Below are 17,527 nucleotides of genomic sequence, written 5' to 3' on the forward strand. Positions count from 1 at the left end.
CGAAATTAAATTTTAGTTTAACATGAATAGCAAAAAATTGACTGCAGAGTAAATGTATTATTTTTCTCCAGGAGCGCTAAGATCTTTCAAAAGCTTGCACACCAAACGCACCACATCATGCATCTCGGGAAATTTAAAAATATGAAGAATACACTTTTTTTACATCAGTCCTTAGCTAATAAAATAGATCATGCAAATGCAATTGGTGATCTTTAGCGGAAATAGACTTCGACAAGCTCTCTTCGCCTGACTTTGGGGTGGATAAGCTTTATCCGCTTGAAATTAAAAACTACTCATTGATAGCATTCAACCTATCAGTCACTTTCGGACTCCGTTTCTTTGGTTCTTGATCTTCCATGAGCCTTACCGCCTCTCATTATACTTGCAAACTCTTGTATAGAACAAGCAGTGCTTCGCTCCATTTTACCTGCAAGTATCTCAGTGTAATCCGATAATCCTAACCCTATCAGTCTGTTCCTCAACATCTCCACAGTAGTAGAATATGGCGGTATCCCTTCGTCAATCATCATCTCGAAGTATTTACAGGCCTCCTCTAATTTACCATTTTTCATACACAATCCATGAATCATAACAGAATATGTGGAGGCTGAAGGATAAAATCCCCTGTTCCCCAGACTCTCCCATACTTCAGTTGCTCTATCAAATCTCCCTATTCTTATCAGCAATTTAAGCAGCATGTTATAGCTATGTCTATCTGGTAAGCAACAGTCTTTCACCATTCTAGATAACACCTTGGTAGCCCTATTCACCTCGTTATGCTCGCAATGATAAGCTAAGATCACATTGTAACTCCACGTATCCGGTCTACCTCCTCCCTCAAATATCTCATTCAAAACTTCATATGCCTCATCAACCCTTTCGTTCTTGCAAAGCTTTTTGATTACGCAATTATAAGTGAACACATTCGGCACAAGATTACATCTCTTCATCTCATCAAGCACTCTAATAGCTAAATGAACATCATTCGCTTCACAATAGGCACGAATGAATATCGCATAACTACAAGCATCCGGCTCAATTCCTCTCGAACCCATTCCTCGAAAAATCTCATAAGCTTCACTAACCTTCCCACCTTTGCACAAAGCCTCCAGCAAGCTATTATAAGCAAGCACATCCACATCATTGCTTCTCTCACACATTTCATCGAACACCTTACGCGCCGAAACTGAGTCACCAACATCGCCCCATCCCCTCACTAAAATACTATAACTTTTCACTCCAGCTTCAAATTTCACTTTAACTCTATCAAAAACTTGTTGGGCATACGCCACATGTTTCCTTTTACACAACACATACAATAACTTATCAAGATCATCAACACTAGGCTTTAATCCAAACTCAACCATTCGATCAAAAGCTCGAAAAGCATCACTAGGCAAATCAGCTCTACTATAAGCTCTAAAAACAAGCCAGAAAATCTCTGGGGTTATATCAAATTCTTGAGATTCTCTCAATTCAATCAAGAAATCCCATAACAAAGCAAACTGTCTACTAGAACCCAAAATTTCGACCAAAATTCTATAGCTGACTTCACTGTGAGTAAAACCAGGGATTGTTTTAGCCCAAAGGAAGAATCTTTGTGCAGAGAATCCGAGATTTTTGCAACGTTTTAAAACTTGCTCGACTAAATTTGGTGATATGTGGGCAGAGTAAGCTGTTAGAGAGAGCTCTAGGTGGTGATGTGGGTTTCTGTGGTCGCTTAAAATGCGGCAGATTTGGTTGGCTAGGTCCGGTGATGATGGGTTTGGTGGGAGAGTGTATGAGTTTAAATTGCGGAGATTGGTGATGATGGAGTATAAGGCTCTGGGTTTTGCTCTTAGCAACATTTTCAGGTAGCAGTGTATGTAGTGTTTATACTGACATTAAATACATTTTAACTATTTTACATTACCAATCAGCTATACCTCAAATGGTATAAGCGCTGAGCAGCAAACTGCTAGGTCGTTGGTTCAATTTCTCGCACAAACGCTCTCCTCTCTAAATCGTCAAAAAAAAAATTTACATTTAAATATTAAAACATTGTTTCAAAAGAAATATATTAAAACATTGAAATTTTGAAATATATTTTATTAGTTTTATTATATTAATTTTTTTATTGTTGAATGCAATATAATATTTTTTTTAATATGATAATATATTTTCTAAAAAAAAGCTATTTTTTCTCAAGAAAATAGAAATGTTTAAAAATTTTGTTTTTTTTTTGCCAAAAATAGCAATATATAAATATATAAGAAGAATGGTCATCTCATGAAGATGATGAACCATTCTTAAACTTAAGAAATAAAAATGGACTTCGCGGCTACTATTGAGCCATCCAAATATAAATTCGTTTAACAAATTAGAACACCAAAGCGTAATTAATTTGCTAAACGAACGGTAGCAATATATAGCAATAAAACTTAAAGAGCAAATTACTTACCTTTGTAAACAATATTAGTATAAGTATTACCTTGATTTGTAGAGCGCAGTACTTATATGTCGGGACTATTCAGAACACAACATCCCGACATAGCTTACTTGATCATATAAATTAAAAAATAATATAAAAAATTAATTTAATTTAAAAATTTGTTAAAAAAATGAAATTGTAATATAGTTATACGCCACCGTTTACACCCTGTATAAAGGCTGGAATAAGGAAATATCTCTTTCCCCCTTTGATTCTGTAATTTTTCAATAAAAATCCATTTTTGTCTATAAAAACCTTATTTTTGTTGTACGTAAATCTTAATTTGACTTCTCTAGACCTTTTTTATACACGAACTCTCAAATGGGGTTCTCGATTATTAAAAAGAAAAAAGAAAAAAAAAGTGTAATGTTTGCATATTTGTTTAAATTTGAATCCAAATTCCATTATTTTGCATTCAATTCGTAAATTTCTAATCTTTTAACTAAATTCGTTTGTTTGATGTTATAGTAGTGTCCGTAATGTTGTAAATTGGGTTTGATAAAAATGGGATCAAAATGGGAATCTGACCCTTTATTCTCAGCAGCCGAAGTGGTTCAAGACTCTGCTGACAGGTACATTTTACTTCCCATTTTCTTCCAAGGATCAAAATTATTGCTTTCTTTTGTGTTCTTCGCCATTAAATTACTTCATTATTACTCAAAGGAATTAATATTGGTTTCTGAATATTTGTTGAAATTGTGATGTGTGAGGCTGAGATTTTAATGGGTGTTTAGTTGTATTTGTTTTCTTTCTGCTTGAAATTGTTTAGTTTTTTTTTTTTCTGTTTGAATATTATTTCTGATTCATGGGAAAAAATTGTTCTATTTGGTAATTTATGTAGTTCATAATCGAGGCTTTATCTTGATTTTTCGTTTCAGAAGCTTAATATGATTGTAGGAAGTACTAATTAAATAACCTGTTTGTAGTATTATAGTTCTAAATGTTATAGGATTTGGTGTTTTTGAGTTTAAGGAAGTTCCATTGATAATTTATCGTGAGCCTTAGCTTCCTTTCAGTTATATTGTGCCATTTTAACCTTAAATTAATGGTTCAATACATAGGATGGAATCGCTTTTTCGTCTTCTTTTGCATGACCAGAGCCTTCTTCAAGGTGATCATCCTGATCACAGGCTGCTTACGTCCATACAATATCATAAACGTGATCTTGCAACTATACTTGAAACTGCAAAATGGCAGGTATTTATTTTTTTGACACAACACTTGATTCTTGTATTGATTTGTATTTGGCTGATCCTGTTTTTCTTTTTTTCATCGTATCAGTTGGAAGATTTTGAAAGAGCCGTCAACTCTTTAGCTATGCAAGACAAGTCTCGAACCAGAGAAGATGGAACTTTCAGACATAGGCAGTTCATTAGGGCCATTAGAGAACAAATAAATCACGTTGAGAAAAGTGTGGATGGCCCATCAAAGGGAGGTTCCATGATAAATGTTGAATGGGTTGATTTAAATGAACAAGACAGAGACGGGTTAGCTCTATTTCTTATAGGAGGAAATGCCACTGAACATTCCAATCATCAGGAGGTGGAAGAAACAAGCATATTGAGAAGATTTCTCGATCCAACTTCAGCTTCTAGTTTAACAGATAACGAAATCATTGAGCATGAGAGCGGGGAATTTGAGAAGTATAAACTGAGCAGAGATGTGCAAATGAACCATTGCCCTTTAAAGGATGAAAATTCTATAATGCTGGCTTCTGATTACAGTACTAGATTAGGCTCAGATCTGCAAGGTGTCTCCTGTAACAGGGCTGGTGATGGCAATCATTGGGATCTAGAAGCTCACGTAGCCACACCTAAAAATGTATTCCATGAAACTAAATCAAAAGGGTTCTACAGTAGAATAAACTTCGGATTCTTGAGCAATCTATGGACTATGTGTGGAAGCAAGGTCACGAAGAGTTATATAAAGAGATTGAAAGATGGAGAAGAACAAAGGCATTCCCCGACATACATTGATGTTCCCTTTATTGCACAGGTATTTGAACCCGTCTGTGTTAATCTTTTCTTTTCCCTAGTTGTTGAAGTTAAGTTCTTTGCTGTTTCTATGTAAAAGGATGTAATATGCTGCTGATGAAATAAAGAATATGACACTGACGGGAATCTCTTACCTAGCTTGAGTCCATATTTTATTCATGGACACAACTAATCAGAAATTAGAATTTTTTTTTACCTTTTTCAGACCCGTACTAGGTAAGAATTTCTTGACACTGATATGGCAAGTGATTGTTAATCAAGTCATGCATAACTTTTCTCAACTTCCTTTTATTATTCCTTGATGCTTTAGCCTCAAAGAGCGAGTCTCAGAAGAATCTGCTGCTTGGTGGTAAAAGCTAACACTGATATTCTTTAACAGTGGGAATGCTTTTAAACATAACGACAAAGCTATATATTCTGTTATCAGTAATTAATCAAGCAGTAATGCTTTACTATCAGTTATAGAAAAGAAGTAAACGCTTATCAGCCTTGTTCTCTTTGACAGGGTCAACATATGGGACCGAGATTAGGATGTAGAGGTAGAAGCTTAGCAGGATTATGCTCTGCATTTCGAGCAAATTTAATGGTCCTGGGGAGCAGCTTAGAAGCGCAATATCAAAGATTTCCCCGTGTCATTCAAGTTAATCAACATACAGTCCAACTAATATTCACAATAATCTTCGCACTAGTAGTTTTTGGTAAGTGTACTCTTGCAGGCAATTTTCTCTGGTTATCCTTTTCTTTAAAGTTTCTAATGATCGGCCTATGTATTTAAAAGTCAAGTCTAAAATATTTACTTATTAAAGAAAATGACAGTGTCTATATGTATATTCAATTCAAGTCAATCAATATATATAGTTGTTCATTGTTTAGGTAGTGCATGAAATGTTGAAGTCCCCAGATTTTATTGATATTTGTCATCGCTAAGGCTAAGTTTCTGTTTCACATATATGATCCATAGGCATTCCTTAAACTATTCGAGTTGCTCGAGGTCTGATGACCCGAATACTCTGCAAATTCTACTCGAACTGTTTTTTCCTTCTGCCGATTAGCAAGGAGAGTAGGCAGTCTTTTTAAATCTCCTTTATTTTGAAAGCGTCGTCGAGCAGTTTTTTAATGATGTGATTTTGTTATTGAGGTCTGTTATGTGAGAAGAAAAGGGTATTGTGTTAACCTGATGAGACTGAAATTTTTTTCCTTAAGGATAAGAAAAGAACTCACTTTATGTCTTTCAGTTTCTTGATCATATGTGATATTTATTCAGCTTTATTCAAGTGTATCTGCACCCTTTGTTAATCAGTTGTTAATTATTGATTCCTGTGATGCTTGTATAGCGTGAGTCTATCCGTTACTGGATTCTAAAGTAGAAAATTTCAGGCTTTAATATTATTTTGTTTTTTGTTTCTTTTGATAAAAATCAGCATGTGAAGTTAGCTAAATAAATGACACTCATTATGCAGGAATAGTGGTGTCCAAAATTACTTGATTGCAGTCGGTCCCTTCAAATCTTTTGAATATCCATAGAGAAGAAAGTGCAGAAAACCGCATCCCATAACCCCGGCCCTTGAAGATCGGTTGGTTGGCAGCAATACCTGTATCTACTTAGCAGAAAATCTTTTAGCTAATGACAGATATTGAGGATTCCATGGTTTTGTATTGACCGGTTGTTTTTATCTAATATTGCAAATACTTAAAGAGTGTAACCTACAACTAATTCTAGGAAATATTTATTTGATTGCTGCAATGATTGTGGAAAAAGTGATGCATTGAGGCTGTAATTGCAGGTAGAAGTGTGAATTGAGTGTAAATTTTCAAATTTTTTTAATCAAAGTGAATCAAATTTATACGTATTTATAATAATATTTCAAACATAATCAAATTAAATCAGTCGGATTTGGTTTGATTGCTTTTTTTTTTTATTCATTTTGTGCTAAAACTGAAATGAACTTCTACTTTTAAAAATGGAACCAAACTAAAATATTTTTTTATCAAATAAGATCAATTTTTTTTTTATTCAATTACTTTATTTGACTCAATATTTACACCCCTTAAATTGCAAGCTGTCTTATGGCTGGTTGATGCAGTTTAAAGTTTAATAGCCCACAAGCCGAATACATCAGAAAGTAATGAAAGATGATTTAAAATTCTCTCTAAATTGCTTAAATTAATTGAATGAAGGGGAGATGATACACATGTGATGATAAATACATATATGAATTATTTTAATATTTAAAAAGGTATGGGACAAAATGCTTGTCAAAAACCAGCTTCACTATACATGTCATTGCTATCCAGCCTTAAATCATCAGCAGATTACAGAATTTTTGTTGCTGCAATTTTCTCCAACTTCAAATCTATTATGCAACCTCCTGCAGTGCCAAAAAATTCAATTTAGTTTGATATTAACTGAAACCAATTAAATCGAATGGTTCAATTTGGTTTGGTTGAACCAAATGCGGTCCATGCACACCCTTAAGATTAAACAGAATCTTTTATGCACAATATCAGAGGAGAAAAAAATAATAACATTTTACCAATTACAGTTTCTCTCTCTGACTACTCAATCTCTCGAAATCTCCTATCCCATTCTCGGGCCTCAACATCTTGCTCAATCATGTCTCTGTCAGTAGAATACACGATTCGGTCCTGTCCTATAACTGTTTTTTGGGCCATATCCCGAGCACTCAGAAGCTGAACAGGAAAATACAACAGACAGATCATATATCTCCTGATGAAGTTTAAAGAAGCCAAACAAAAGAATCACCAAGGAAAATTCTGTATATATAATGTGCAACTTGAAGAGACAATACAAGGTCCTTCAAGAACATATTTTAACTAAAAGATATCATTATCATTACAACAAGTGGTGATGATATTCAAGGATAATCTTAAATATCAAATAATCACAAGAAAAATTCTTAAATAAAGCTTGCCTAAGGTTTTCCACGCTAAACTACTCGGCCTTTCAGCCACAGGTAATTTCCCAACAGAAATTTAAACCACCAAGAAGCAAGTCTGCTGAGCTTTCTATAAGAACTTGCAAACTAGTCACTAAGAAAGCACCAAATTTTTCATTTTGTATGATGTGTTGTAAGAAATCTAGAACCCAATAATATACTTACTGGGAAATATACGATACATAACTAGGAATTATATTAAATCACCTTACGAGAATTAGAAATTTTATTTTTTAAAATAATAACTTGTTGAACTACTAAATAAAGCATCGACTTTGAGTTTGGGACAGTATCAACAATCGCATAATGGAGACCCATAACATAGAATAAAAAGTTAGATGACTACCTTTCGCTTTAGTAAAGGATCAGGCAGTTCAAGTCTTTGAGCAAATTGTTTCCTTGCCAGATTTCTCTTCTCTATCTCAGCATTCCTCTGACGGACAAGGAACCAGCGGATCAAAGGAATAGCAAAGAAAGAACCAGCATATACCTGCAAAAAAATGTCATCTCAGTCAATTAGACAAAAGCATAGGAAATGCGAAAAAACTGAGACTGTCAATCATCTAAAAGTTCAACCAATTAATAAGCATAGATGAGCACTCAAGCAAGCAGATTTATAAAATCATCAGTACAACATTGTTTATTTTCAATGGAACTTCAGAATCAGTTAGCAAGGGACCAAAAAGAGAAACGCAAAAGACAATTTCAAATTTTCAGTATCAAGACAACTGAGTTTAAAATCTTTATAGTATCCAACAAGTAGAATCAATATGGAAATTGATTTCTGGAATAATGAAAAGCAATAATGAAAAACACGTCCACTCCACTGTGGCTTATGAAGAACAATTCTTAACAGATCATGCATTGGTAAATAGGGAGCAAGATAAAATGAGTAGGTAAATTAATCACTATAAGAACTTTCTATTGATCTACATAAGACTAGTAATCAGTTCGACAGAAAAGCCAGGCACAGTGTCAGTGCCTACATATTATCTAAGAAAATATACACTCCAAGAGAATCATATAAGAAAATAGAAGTCCGTTTATTCAATGTGGAAGCTAAAGATAAAACCACACCTGAAGTATAGGAAATATGCCAGACACAAAATTGATTAGCCCAAATTGCGTAACAGTAACTTCCCTTCAGATCAAGGTAGAGCTAGATATATCAGATATAAGTAGAAGATAGGAGAACTCAAATACAACATCAGTATCAAAAGAATCATACTTTAACATGACTCCAAGAACAATGATACCGAAGAGGTTGATTCCGCCCAATCCAATGACCATTGCTCTCTCTGATGCACCAGTTTTACTGCAAAACATAAACCATTTAGAATTTAGGGATCGACTTCGGAAGAAGTTTACCAAACCAAGTTTAAATGCATAAACAGGCAAATAAGAACCTGAATTGCCATTTGCTCTCAATAAAGAACCTCTCAAACCCTCCAACCCAATCTGCCCATCTTCTACCCACATTTTCCTTCTTCTGACTCCTCTGGGAAGAAGCTGTACGCTGAAGTGAAGGAAATCGATAAAGAATGTTGCCCTGCATGATAACAATTTGCTAAAACTGTAAGGGGAATCTTTGCATCTAGGATACCACAATGAATAAACAACCCTTCTTTGGAGGATGACAGATTCTTAGAACACATATCCATGCTATACATACATCTAAGATGATAATTCTAGTTTCTGGCATATTCATAAATTGCAAACAGAGAAAATCTAAAGACCACAATTGACAGCCTTGATCAACATCAACTGCATTATTTTTCATACCTCTTCATCAATCTCTGGCTGACCATCAAAGCGTAGAAGAACTGGCAAGATGTATGATTCATCATTCTGAAACGAAGAAGAAACATTCAGATGTATAGCCCAACAAGAAGAAAGCACGTGATGATGCAGGATAGAGAATAACAGAGTACACCTTCAACAGATTATAAGACGTTCAGCAAATGTTATAAGCTGAAGCAAAAATATCAGATGTGCATTGAGCATGAGAATTCTAATCACAAAAGAACAATAAACATTTAATACATGGTCCGAATTGCAATATAATCTAAAAAGAAGATCAAAGTTGAGAGAGTAAAAGCTAAGAACTAATTTACATACAGCCTCTTGCATAAAAAGATCTAATTTCACCTGATAATAGCATATCACATACACAAAATTGGAGAGCATCTAAACTATGGATGTTAACTTGACAAACTAAAACAATAAACTACATATTAAAGACAAGTCAAATAGCATTTTCAAAAACAGAGGGGAAAATAATACCACAGTTTTATCAGAAGTTTGTAAATCAAGAAATGGTGCAAGTTCTTCAGCCGTGACGACACCACCATTAGAGGAAATGTATTGTCCAATCTGCAAATGCATCACAAAAAATAATATTGGACAACTTGAATTGTTGTCAGCATTTCTACCGACAGTAAAAGCTAACAATTCCTAACATCATGATTTTAGCACCAAATTTTTCAAACAAATGTAACTATCATGATACCGTCAATCACAAGCCATAGATGGCACAAAATCCTTTTCATGTGTTCGTCGGTGCATGATTATACTTACAATAGCTACTATAACATCTCCTTATCCACATCAACCTTCTTGTTCCCTATTAATCTGAATATCAGCTGCAAAACTAGGTGAAAATGATAGATAGCAGTGACTCAGCAGCTATTAACTTACTCTTTTGCGATCTATTTATAATAGCAGTTGAGTCAATTATCACTAAATTATATGGTTAAGTGATTCACTACTAAAAGGGTTTTCTGACACTCAAGTTGGATGGTCAAACTAATAAGCTGAATAGTTAAAAAGTTTAGGGAATAGAGTTGAAACTGAAAAACGAAGTTCGAAGTTGACAAACTTTATCAAAAATTGAAAACATGCAACTATAATAAAATAGAAAGATAAAAGAATTGAGTGTCAGAAAATGCAAACAATGAACTGAAACAAAATGTTAAAAGCAACGGACCACTGAATTCAGTGCTGAAGTATTACCAACTTCCACCTCTCTTCTTCAATTCCTTGATTAGGATCACCATCTCCAAAGACAAATGAGAAGACCTACGCAGCCAATTAAATAACTGATTTTCTTTTCAAATGTCAAAATAGACAGTATAAAGAATTGCACATGGTTCACAACTCAAGCTTACAGATTCAATGAAGTTCATCCTGTCATCATCTTTGTTAATCTGTCGCCTCTTATAGTAATATGGATCCCAGTACCTGACATAAAAATATTCAGCTAAAATTTCTCTAAATTACAATTTCCCAGTAGTTGGAAGATTAGAGACTTACAAACAAAAAAGCAAGTGTACCATTCTCAATATTTAATGACAGCATCAAACTCAAACTAAAAATGTTCTCTAAACTTTGACAAAGCAAAACATGCATCTGTACAATATCAATGAACAAAGGGTCAACGCGCCCCCTGAACTTGTGACACGGGGTCATCTAGCCCAATTTATACTTTTTTGAGCAACTAACCCCAAAACTCTTCATTTTTGGGTCAAATAACCCCATAATTTATATTTTTATTTTAAAAAACAGATTTAGGATAATTTTATCGTAACAATTAGGGAAGAATCTAATTACTTTTTTACATCCCTCACCTCCGATTTGTATTTTACGCATTTTAAAATACAATTATGGGGTTACTTGACCCGAAAATGAAAAGTTTTGGGGTTATTTGCTCAAAAAAGTATAAATTGGGTTAGATGACCCTGTGACATAAGTTTAGGGGGCGCGTTGACCCTTTGTTTACCGAACCAAATTTTCACAATTTCCAAAAGAAAGCTTCTAAAAGTACAGAACTTCACAGAGCATACCTATGCATGAATATCTAGAAGAAGAATACCAAAAACCATCAACGTAGTGTGAATAAATGATTCAACCTCTTAAAAGGCCAAAGCAGATTCTAGCTTCACATTATATATGTGAAAGCTGCAAATGTTAATTGCTTTCAAGCAGGCCTTATAGCAGCAAATGGAGCATGCATCATGACCATCAAAATGAATGATTGCGTGCAACAAATAGACTCTAAACATAAGCAGACCGTGAATAGGCAACATATCACATACTAAAAAAAAATTAATCTGAAGATATTTACATCTAAAGAAAGAGTGCTAGAATGAAGGAAGAAGAGAATTGATTGTTAAACACCAACTGACATCCAATTAAATTTTAAACCCAACACAATCGGAAAACAGTCATGACAGAACTACATCAGTGCAGAAACCATACCAAAACAGATCAGCAGGATTAAAATAGAAGGACATTCCTGAACCATATGATCTGCCTCCACGTCTTCCACGATTGTCCTCCTCACTGTTACCAAATGTTTTACTGTTATTATGTTCTTTCTCACAAAGACTTGTTAACTATAATAGCAATCTTTTATGTTATATTTGATATAGGAAAAAAAATAAAGCAATTCAAGAGCCATAATTGTCAATTACCTTCTACTTGATAGAAGGGTGATTATGGTTGTGTAAACCAGAACTATGGAGGCAACTAATGCAGTGCCAAAAGAAACTCTAATAAGATATTCTCCAGTGGTCTGTTATAGACAGTGGTAACAATATTATACATTGAGCACACTAAATGAAATACCAAAACAAGCACAGCATTTCTATACCTTTGCCTTATCAACCAAAGGTTCAATTTTCATCCTAAATGACTTCGCTGCAAGCTTTGAGCGGTAGTCTTTAGGGAAAACATAAAGCACATCACCTTCATCCGAAACCTGTTGAGACCATCTTAAAAACAATGTATTCATGAAATCAAGAACCTCAAAAAGATCTAGAAAAATAAGGGAAAAAATAACGGATAAATTGTTCTTAAATTCTACAAATGACAGCTTATAAAATCAATGTGTTAGCTACCAAACAGTAGACCATAAATCTAATGAGCGAAAAACAGAATAACAACTATTCTTTTTCCAAATATATATTACTTCACAGTGATTAGAGTACCATAAATACTTGCCAGGAATATTCAATTTCTTCTTTGAATTTGAAGTACCGAAAATCCAACATATTGCTAGAAGTTACCAAATTACAATGCTTAAGAAACAACCAAAACTTGTGCAATAACATCTATGTTTGTACCATTGCCATGCGCATAGTTATTAAATGCGAAAGGCGACCCGAGGCGACAAGGGTCAAAAAGCCTGAGGCGCAAGGCGTGGGGCGAGGCGAAAGCCTTTTGGAGAAAAGGCGAATAATTAATATATATATATATATATATATATATATATATATATATATATATATATATTATGTAAACCCTATGCATTTTAAAAAAAAAATCAAATATAATTCAAAAGTTCAAAAGTACTAATCAAATTATTAAAGTCTAAGTTAAAAGATAACTAATTATCAATGCAATAATGGCTTTGAAGAAGAAAGGACCCGTTGAAGAAGAAAAGAGAGTCTTTGCGTGAAGAAGAAGAGTTGGAATATGTATCGTTGTGTTTCTAATTTTGTTAATCTAGTATTATACTTATACTAGGTTAAAATATTAGAAAAATAGGTTAAAAAGGTGGCCCAACAGCTTTTTTAAATGTGTTTAGGGCTTAATTACACTTAAAAAGCCCATAAAAACAGATTAGCATTTAATTTTTTTAGAAAAAAAACACTAAACAGCCCTGAAATCACAGAGGCGAGCGCCTCTGGCCTCTCGCCTCCCAACTGAGGCGACAAAGGCGGTCGCCTTTGTGACATCGCCCGCCTTTGGCCATGTGAGGCGACTCAGCCCTCGCCTGAGTCGCCTCTCGCCTGAGGCACGCCTGAGGCGCGCCTTTAATAACTATGGCCATGCGTCTATATTGAAGTGACAAATAACAAATATTATGGAAATCTGTAAAACACGGGATATGCAACTTCACCTAAAAGCCTACACTATGGTCAAGGGCAGGCTAGAATTTCAGTTACGAATAAGACCAACTATGGAAGACACACTCAAGACATTAGGTAAAGAGATCCATTCTCCTCTAAATTCCTACCCTCTTGCTACTATATGTATACATCGGATGCCTTTAGCTTATAAGTCGGCATGCCAACAACTCTAGCACCCTATATTGCAAGGAAACAAAAATGTTGAAACGAGAAAAACTGAAATGGAAAACAGAAAAATGATAAGTTTTATAAGAATAAGTTATAAATAAAAAGTTTTGGAGTTTCATAAACATTTCCAAAAACATAAATGAAACTCCGATAAAAAAATATAGTCGGCACCTCTCAAACAGCCTCTCCTCTCTCTTGGCATAACCCAATTTCTCAGTAAATAATCTGTTAACCTTAATCATAAGGCAATAGCATACAAACTCAATTTGTAAATCAACTTCCAAATCTCAACTATCTGTTAATTTGAATTAGCTTCTACAGGTTACATAACAAGACGCCAGAAAAAGCTAATTGCAATGTTAAATGCACTGAAATGAAAGCATCTTTTGCCCATAATATTTCAAGATTCTATACGTTTTAGGCCTGGTTTCAAAGAATCATGTGCAAGAATTGAAATTAACTGAATTCGTGCAAAACAATATCAATTGTGATATAATTGCGTTTCTTTAGAGATACCATGTTTGTTTCTTTTCCCTTGTTTGATATATATCCAATCTAAGCATTCAGTGCATATAATATAAATGATGAAATGAAATCTTCTAAGATTTGAACATAGCAAATATATGCTTCGGACGCGTGAAATTATACTAAACAGAATGGACACTTTAGTTGAATTCTAGAGTCTAGCTTGTTGAGCTATCCAAACTTTGTACATTTTCAATGAACAAACTTAATTCTAACAAAGATTAACACCTAATTAAACCAGTAAAATTAGCTCAAAACAAATAACAGAAAGGAAATACCTCCAAAAAGCCATTAGTATCAGAAGCAAGAGCTTGAAGAGCTTTCTGAACTTGGTTTAAAGTAAGACCAGCCTTACTAGCCACATCACCAATGGTCACTCTGCCTCCAAATGCATCAACAGCTTCCATTGCACGCTTCCTAACATCAGCAGGCAATTTATCGGTCTCTACTAAACCTCCTGGAGGCCTAATTACTTCACTGCTTGCCCTAACCTTAACCCTAACCCTAACCCTAGAATTTGAAAATTTAGGGGGGAATGGAAGAGATTGAAATCTTGTGGTGAAAGAAGAATCGGGGGGTTTTAGTCGAGATGAAAGGGAAATTAACCGTGATTTGGGAGATAGTGTGAAGCATGTGGAAATTGATGCCATGATTTAATGTCTTGTTAATTGGTTTTAAGAAGAATTAAAAGGATTAGCCATAAATAGTAATGATAATGAAATTGAGAGTTGTTTCTGGAAAAGAAGAAGAATCAGTAATGGAGTTGAGTGGCTTAGAAAGTGTCGAGTGGCTCACAAATTTGGAATTGAACAAATTGTAGTACTAGTGTCTCAACTTTTTGAATTTTGCCAAATTGGTAAGAATTTTTCAACCCATTGATTCAAGAGCTAATTAGCTAATTACCTAAATTAAAAAAATATTAGCATTTATTAATTCTAAAATCCTAACTTGATTTATATACCCCAGTGTGTCAGCCATTTACTTTTGTACTCTGCTACTTTATTTTTTATATTCCACTTATATCTAATATATTTTATTCAGAATTTCTTCTTTTTCTTCAACTCATTTAAAGAGAAAAAAACAACAACGATTCAATAATTAAATTTAAAATCTTCAGCTCATAACAATTCAACAAATTGATTTCTCTGATACTATTATTACTTTCTAAAAATTTATTGTGTTTGATCCGCTCGAATTTTTAATTCGTAATCAAATCGCTTCAAATTTCACTTCGAATTCAAATCCAACGATTATAACTTTCTCCAAAAACAAAGAATACTGTAAATTATTAATTTATTTGTTCTCATTAAAAATCTATTAAAAACGGTTTCAAGTACAGTTTCAAATGCAGTTTCAAACCGTTTACAAAGGTCTCAAACAAACTAAAATAGTTTCTAAAAAACACTTTCAACCAGTCTAAAAATAACAGTTGCAAACCGTTTACAAAGATTTCGAACAGTATAAAACAGTTTCAAACTGTTTACAAAGGTTTTAAACAATTTAAAACAGTTTCTAAAAAAACATTTTCAAACAGTCTAAAAAACAGTTTCAAACCGTTTACAAAGGTCTCAAACGGTCTAAAACAATTTCTAAAAAATACTTTTAAACGGTCTAAAAAATAACAGTTTCAAACGGTTTACAAAAATTTCGAACAGTATAAAACAGTTTTAAACCGTTTACAAAGGTCTCAAATAGTCTAAAACAGTTTCTAAAAAACACTTTCAAACAATCCAAAAAATAATAGTTTCGAACAGTATAAAACAGTTTCAAACTGTTTACAAAGATTTCGAACAGTATAAAACAGTTTTGAAAAAACAGTTTCAAACGATTTCTAAAACTAATTAAAAACGTTTGAAAACCAGGTCAAAACATCATAAGAAAATGATGATTTAAAAAAAAGTTAAATAAAATTCCAGAAAATGATACTATAATAATTTAAAATAACATAAAAAGAAGAAGAAGGAGAAGAAGAAGAAGAAGTTTCTCATCTAGTATCTATCATATTATCTCTTAAATTCTTTAGCAATAACAAACTTTTTCATCTAAGTGAAACTCGATTTTTATTTAAATTTTTTTGTCTTACAATTCAGTTATATAATGTGGAAAAGAGAAAAAAAAGAAAAAAATAGTTGCTGAGAAAACTAAAAAAAGAAGAAGAAGAAGAAGAAGAAGAAGAAGAAGAAGAAGAAGAAGAAGAAGAAGGAAAAGGAGGAAGAGAGAGAAAAAGAAAAGAAAAAAACGAACAAGAAAAAAAGGAGAGAGAGAAAAAAGGAAAAAAAATGAGATGTGTATGTATTTAAAATAAGGGGAATAAAAATGCAAATAAGTTATCTTACTAATTGAGACTACAACTAAAAACAATAAAAAATAGAGTAAAAAAATAAATATTTGAAATTGAGGTATTGAAAAAAAAAATACTCCCACCGTCCCTCCATTTTGGAACTTTTATCAAAATCTATAAAAAAATGGGCTTAATATCTCCCACCGTCCCTCCATTTTGGAACTTTTATCACGACCGTCTTTAACTTGCAATTTCGCCTATAAACTCCTTGAATTTTGATTTTAGAAGTCAATAAACTATTTTTGTCTAACTTTTAGTCGATATCATTAAAATAGGGTGATGTGGCACCTAAAAACAATTAACATGTAATCAAAATGCTCTAATATTTTAAAATATCCAAAATGCCATTAACATATAAAAAGTAAATCTTAAATCTAATAATCTACAATTGTCGTCACCCTAACCTCGGTAGTCGCCGCCCTTCCCCACTCTAGCCTCCATAATTGAATTTTTTCGTTTGATACAAATATAGATGACGAATTGACTCATCCTCAGACTGTAGAGGGTGGCATGGCTGGAGAGGAGGAAAGCAACAACGACGGCATGAGTGGAGGAGGCGATGGCGGTTGGCATTATAGGTGGCGGCAGTAGTAAGTTTCTTCTAAAAATTTATTTCGGTATTCATAAGCTTCTTTTTCTTCTTCTTCTTCTTCTGATAATTTGTTTAGTTCGAAACTAAAATCACAAGGCGTATTTAAATTAAAATTTATTAAAGCATTCTTCATTATTTAAACATTGATTTGTTTGAAGATTCAAACAAAATAACATTTTTTGTTATTTTAACACAGATTTTATATATTCATAAATAATTCATAACTTAAAAAAAATCTTCTTTATTTCAATTTTTTTAGGAAGCACTACATCTAACTTCTTCTTTGTTGTGTTTTACTGGTTTCAACTCTTTTATTATTATCATTGGTCGTTTGTTATAATTTTTTATCGAATAAATATTTTTGTAAAAGATTCGAAATGTTGAAAAATCATGTGAAGGTGGTGATTTTATATATAATTAACCCTTATTTTTATGTCATGTACCGTCATTTAATTTTGGAGTAGTGCTTTGGGTTTTATTTAATTAGCCCTTCAATATTTGTTTTATTGATCTTAGAATAGGCAAATGGCTTTGTAAATCTTAATTGTTTCTATTGTCATTTACTGTT

General features: G+C 33.3%; 3 protein-coding genes across 6 annotated transcripts; 1 reads left to right on the forward strand and 2 right to left on the reverse strand.

The window, feature by feature from the left end:
* Nucleotides 1–27: 27 nt before the first annotated feature.
* LOC126677631 (pentatricopeptide repeat-containing protein At1g52640, mitochondrial-like) lies at nt 28–1,847 on the reverse strand. Its single transcript, XM_050372348.2, has one exon. The coding sequence runs from the start codon at nt 1,845–1,847 to the stop codon at nt 315–317; it is 1,533 nt and encodes a 510-aa protein (XP_050228305.1). The 3' UTR covers nt 28–314.
* On the forward strand, nt 1,772–6,208 carry LOC126677632 (uncharacterized). Of its 2 annotated transcripts, none has more exons than XM_050372349.2 (6): nt 1,772–1,853; nt 2,939–3,042; nt 3,532–3,667; nt 3,752–4,465; nt 4,970–5,162; nt 5,925–6,208. In XM_050372349.2, the coding sequence occupies exons 2-6, from the start codon at nt 2,975–2,977 to the stop codon at nt 5,948–5,950; spliced, it is 1,137 nt and encodes a 378-aa protein (XP_050228306.1). In that variant the 5' UTR covers nt 1,772–1,853; nt 2,939–2,974; the 3' UTR covers nt 5,951–6,208. The 2 variants fall into 2 exon arrangements, with proteins under 2 accessions (XP_050228306.1, XP_050228307.1); XM_050372350.2 differs by lacking the exon at nt 1,772–1,853 and adding an exon at nt 2,675–2,833 and having other exon boundaries at nt 2,942–3,042.
* A 390-nt stretch (nt 6,209–6,598) lies between these two features.
* On the reverse strand, nt 6,599–14,866 carry LOC126677449 (uncharacterized protein At5g03900, chloroplastic). Of its 3 annotated transcripts, none has more exons than XM_050372068.2 (14): nt 14,305–14,866; nt 12,073–12,180; nt 11,894–11,994; nt 11,679–11,762; nt 10,589–10,661; nt 10,434–10,499; nt 9,708–9,794; nt 9,204–9,269; nt 8,828–8,970; nt 8,650–8,736; nt 8,499–8,562; nt 7,768–7,911; nt 6,999–7,155; nt 6,599–6,833 (listed from the first exon to the last, which is right to left on the reverse strand). In XM_050372068.2, exons 1-13 carry the CDS (start codon nt 14,674–14,676, stop codon nt 7,021–7,023), a joined length of 1,530 nt encoding a protein of 509 aa, XP_050228025.1. In that variant the 5' UTR covers nt 14,677–14,866; the 3' UTR covers nt 6,599–6,833; nt 6,999–7,020. The 3 variants fall into 3 exon arrangements, with proteins under 3 accessions (XP_050228025.1, XP_050228024.1, XP_050228026.1); XM_050372067.2 differs by having other exon boundaries at nt 9,705–9,794; nt 14,305–14,865; XM_050372069.2 differs by having other exon boundaries at nt 9,705–9,794; nt 12,073–12,193; nt 14,305–14,448.
* Between the last annotated feature and the right edge of the window lie 2,661 nt (nt 14,867–17,527).

The sequence above is a fragment of the Mercurialis annua genome, linkage group LG4, assembly GCF_937616625.2.
Source record: "Mercurialis annua linkage group LG4, ddMerAnnu1.2, whole genome shotgun sequence".
Classification (NCBI taxonomy): domain Eukaryota; kingdom Viridiplantae; phylum Streptophyta; class Magnoliopsida; order Malpighiales; family Euphorbiaceae; genus Mercurialis; species Mercurialis annua.

Excerpts from the sequence above, each read along its gene's own strand:
- LOC126677449 (XM_050372067.2), bottom strand. The coding sequence starts at position 14,676 with ATGGCATCAATTTCCACATGCTTCACACTATCTCCCAAATCACGGTTA. Across the intron at positions 12,181-14,304 it reads ATACTAATGGCTTTTTGGAG|GTTTCGGATGAAGGTGATGT; the intron begins GTATTTCCTTTC and ends TGGTCTCAACAG. Across the intron at positions 10,662-11,678 it reads AATCCTGCTGATCTGTTTTG|GTACTGGGATCCATATTACT; the intron begins GTATGGTTTCTG and ends TTTTTATGTCAG.
- LOC126677632 (XM_050372349.2), top strand. The coding sequence starts at position 2,975 with ATGGGATCAAAATGGGAATCTGACCCTTTATTCTCAGCAGCCGAAGTG. Across the intron at positions 3,043-3,531 it reads GTTCAAGACTCTGCTGACAG|GATGGAATCGCTTTTTCGTC; the intron begins GTACATTTTACT and ends TTCAATACATAG. Across the intron at positions 3,668-3,751 it reads TTGAAACTGCAAAATGGCAG|TTGGAAGATTTTGAAAGAGC; the intron begins GTATTTATTTTT and ends TCATCGTATCAG.
- LOC126677631 (XM_050372348.2), bottom strand. The coding sequence starts at position 1,847 with ATGTTGCTAAGAGCAAAACCCAGAGCCTTATACTCCATCATCACCAAT.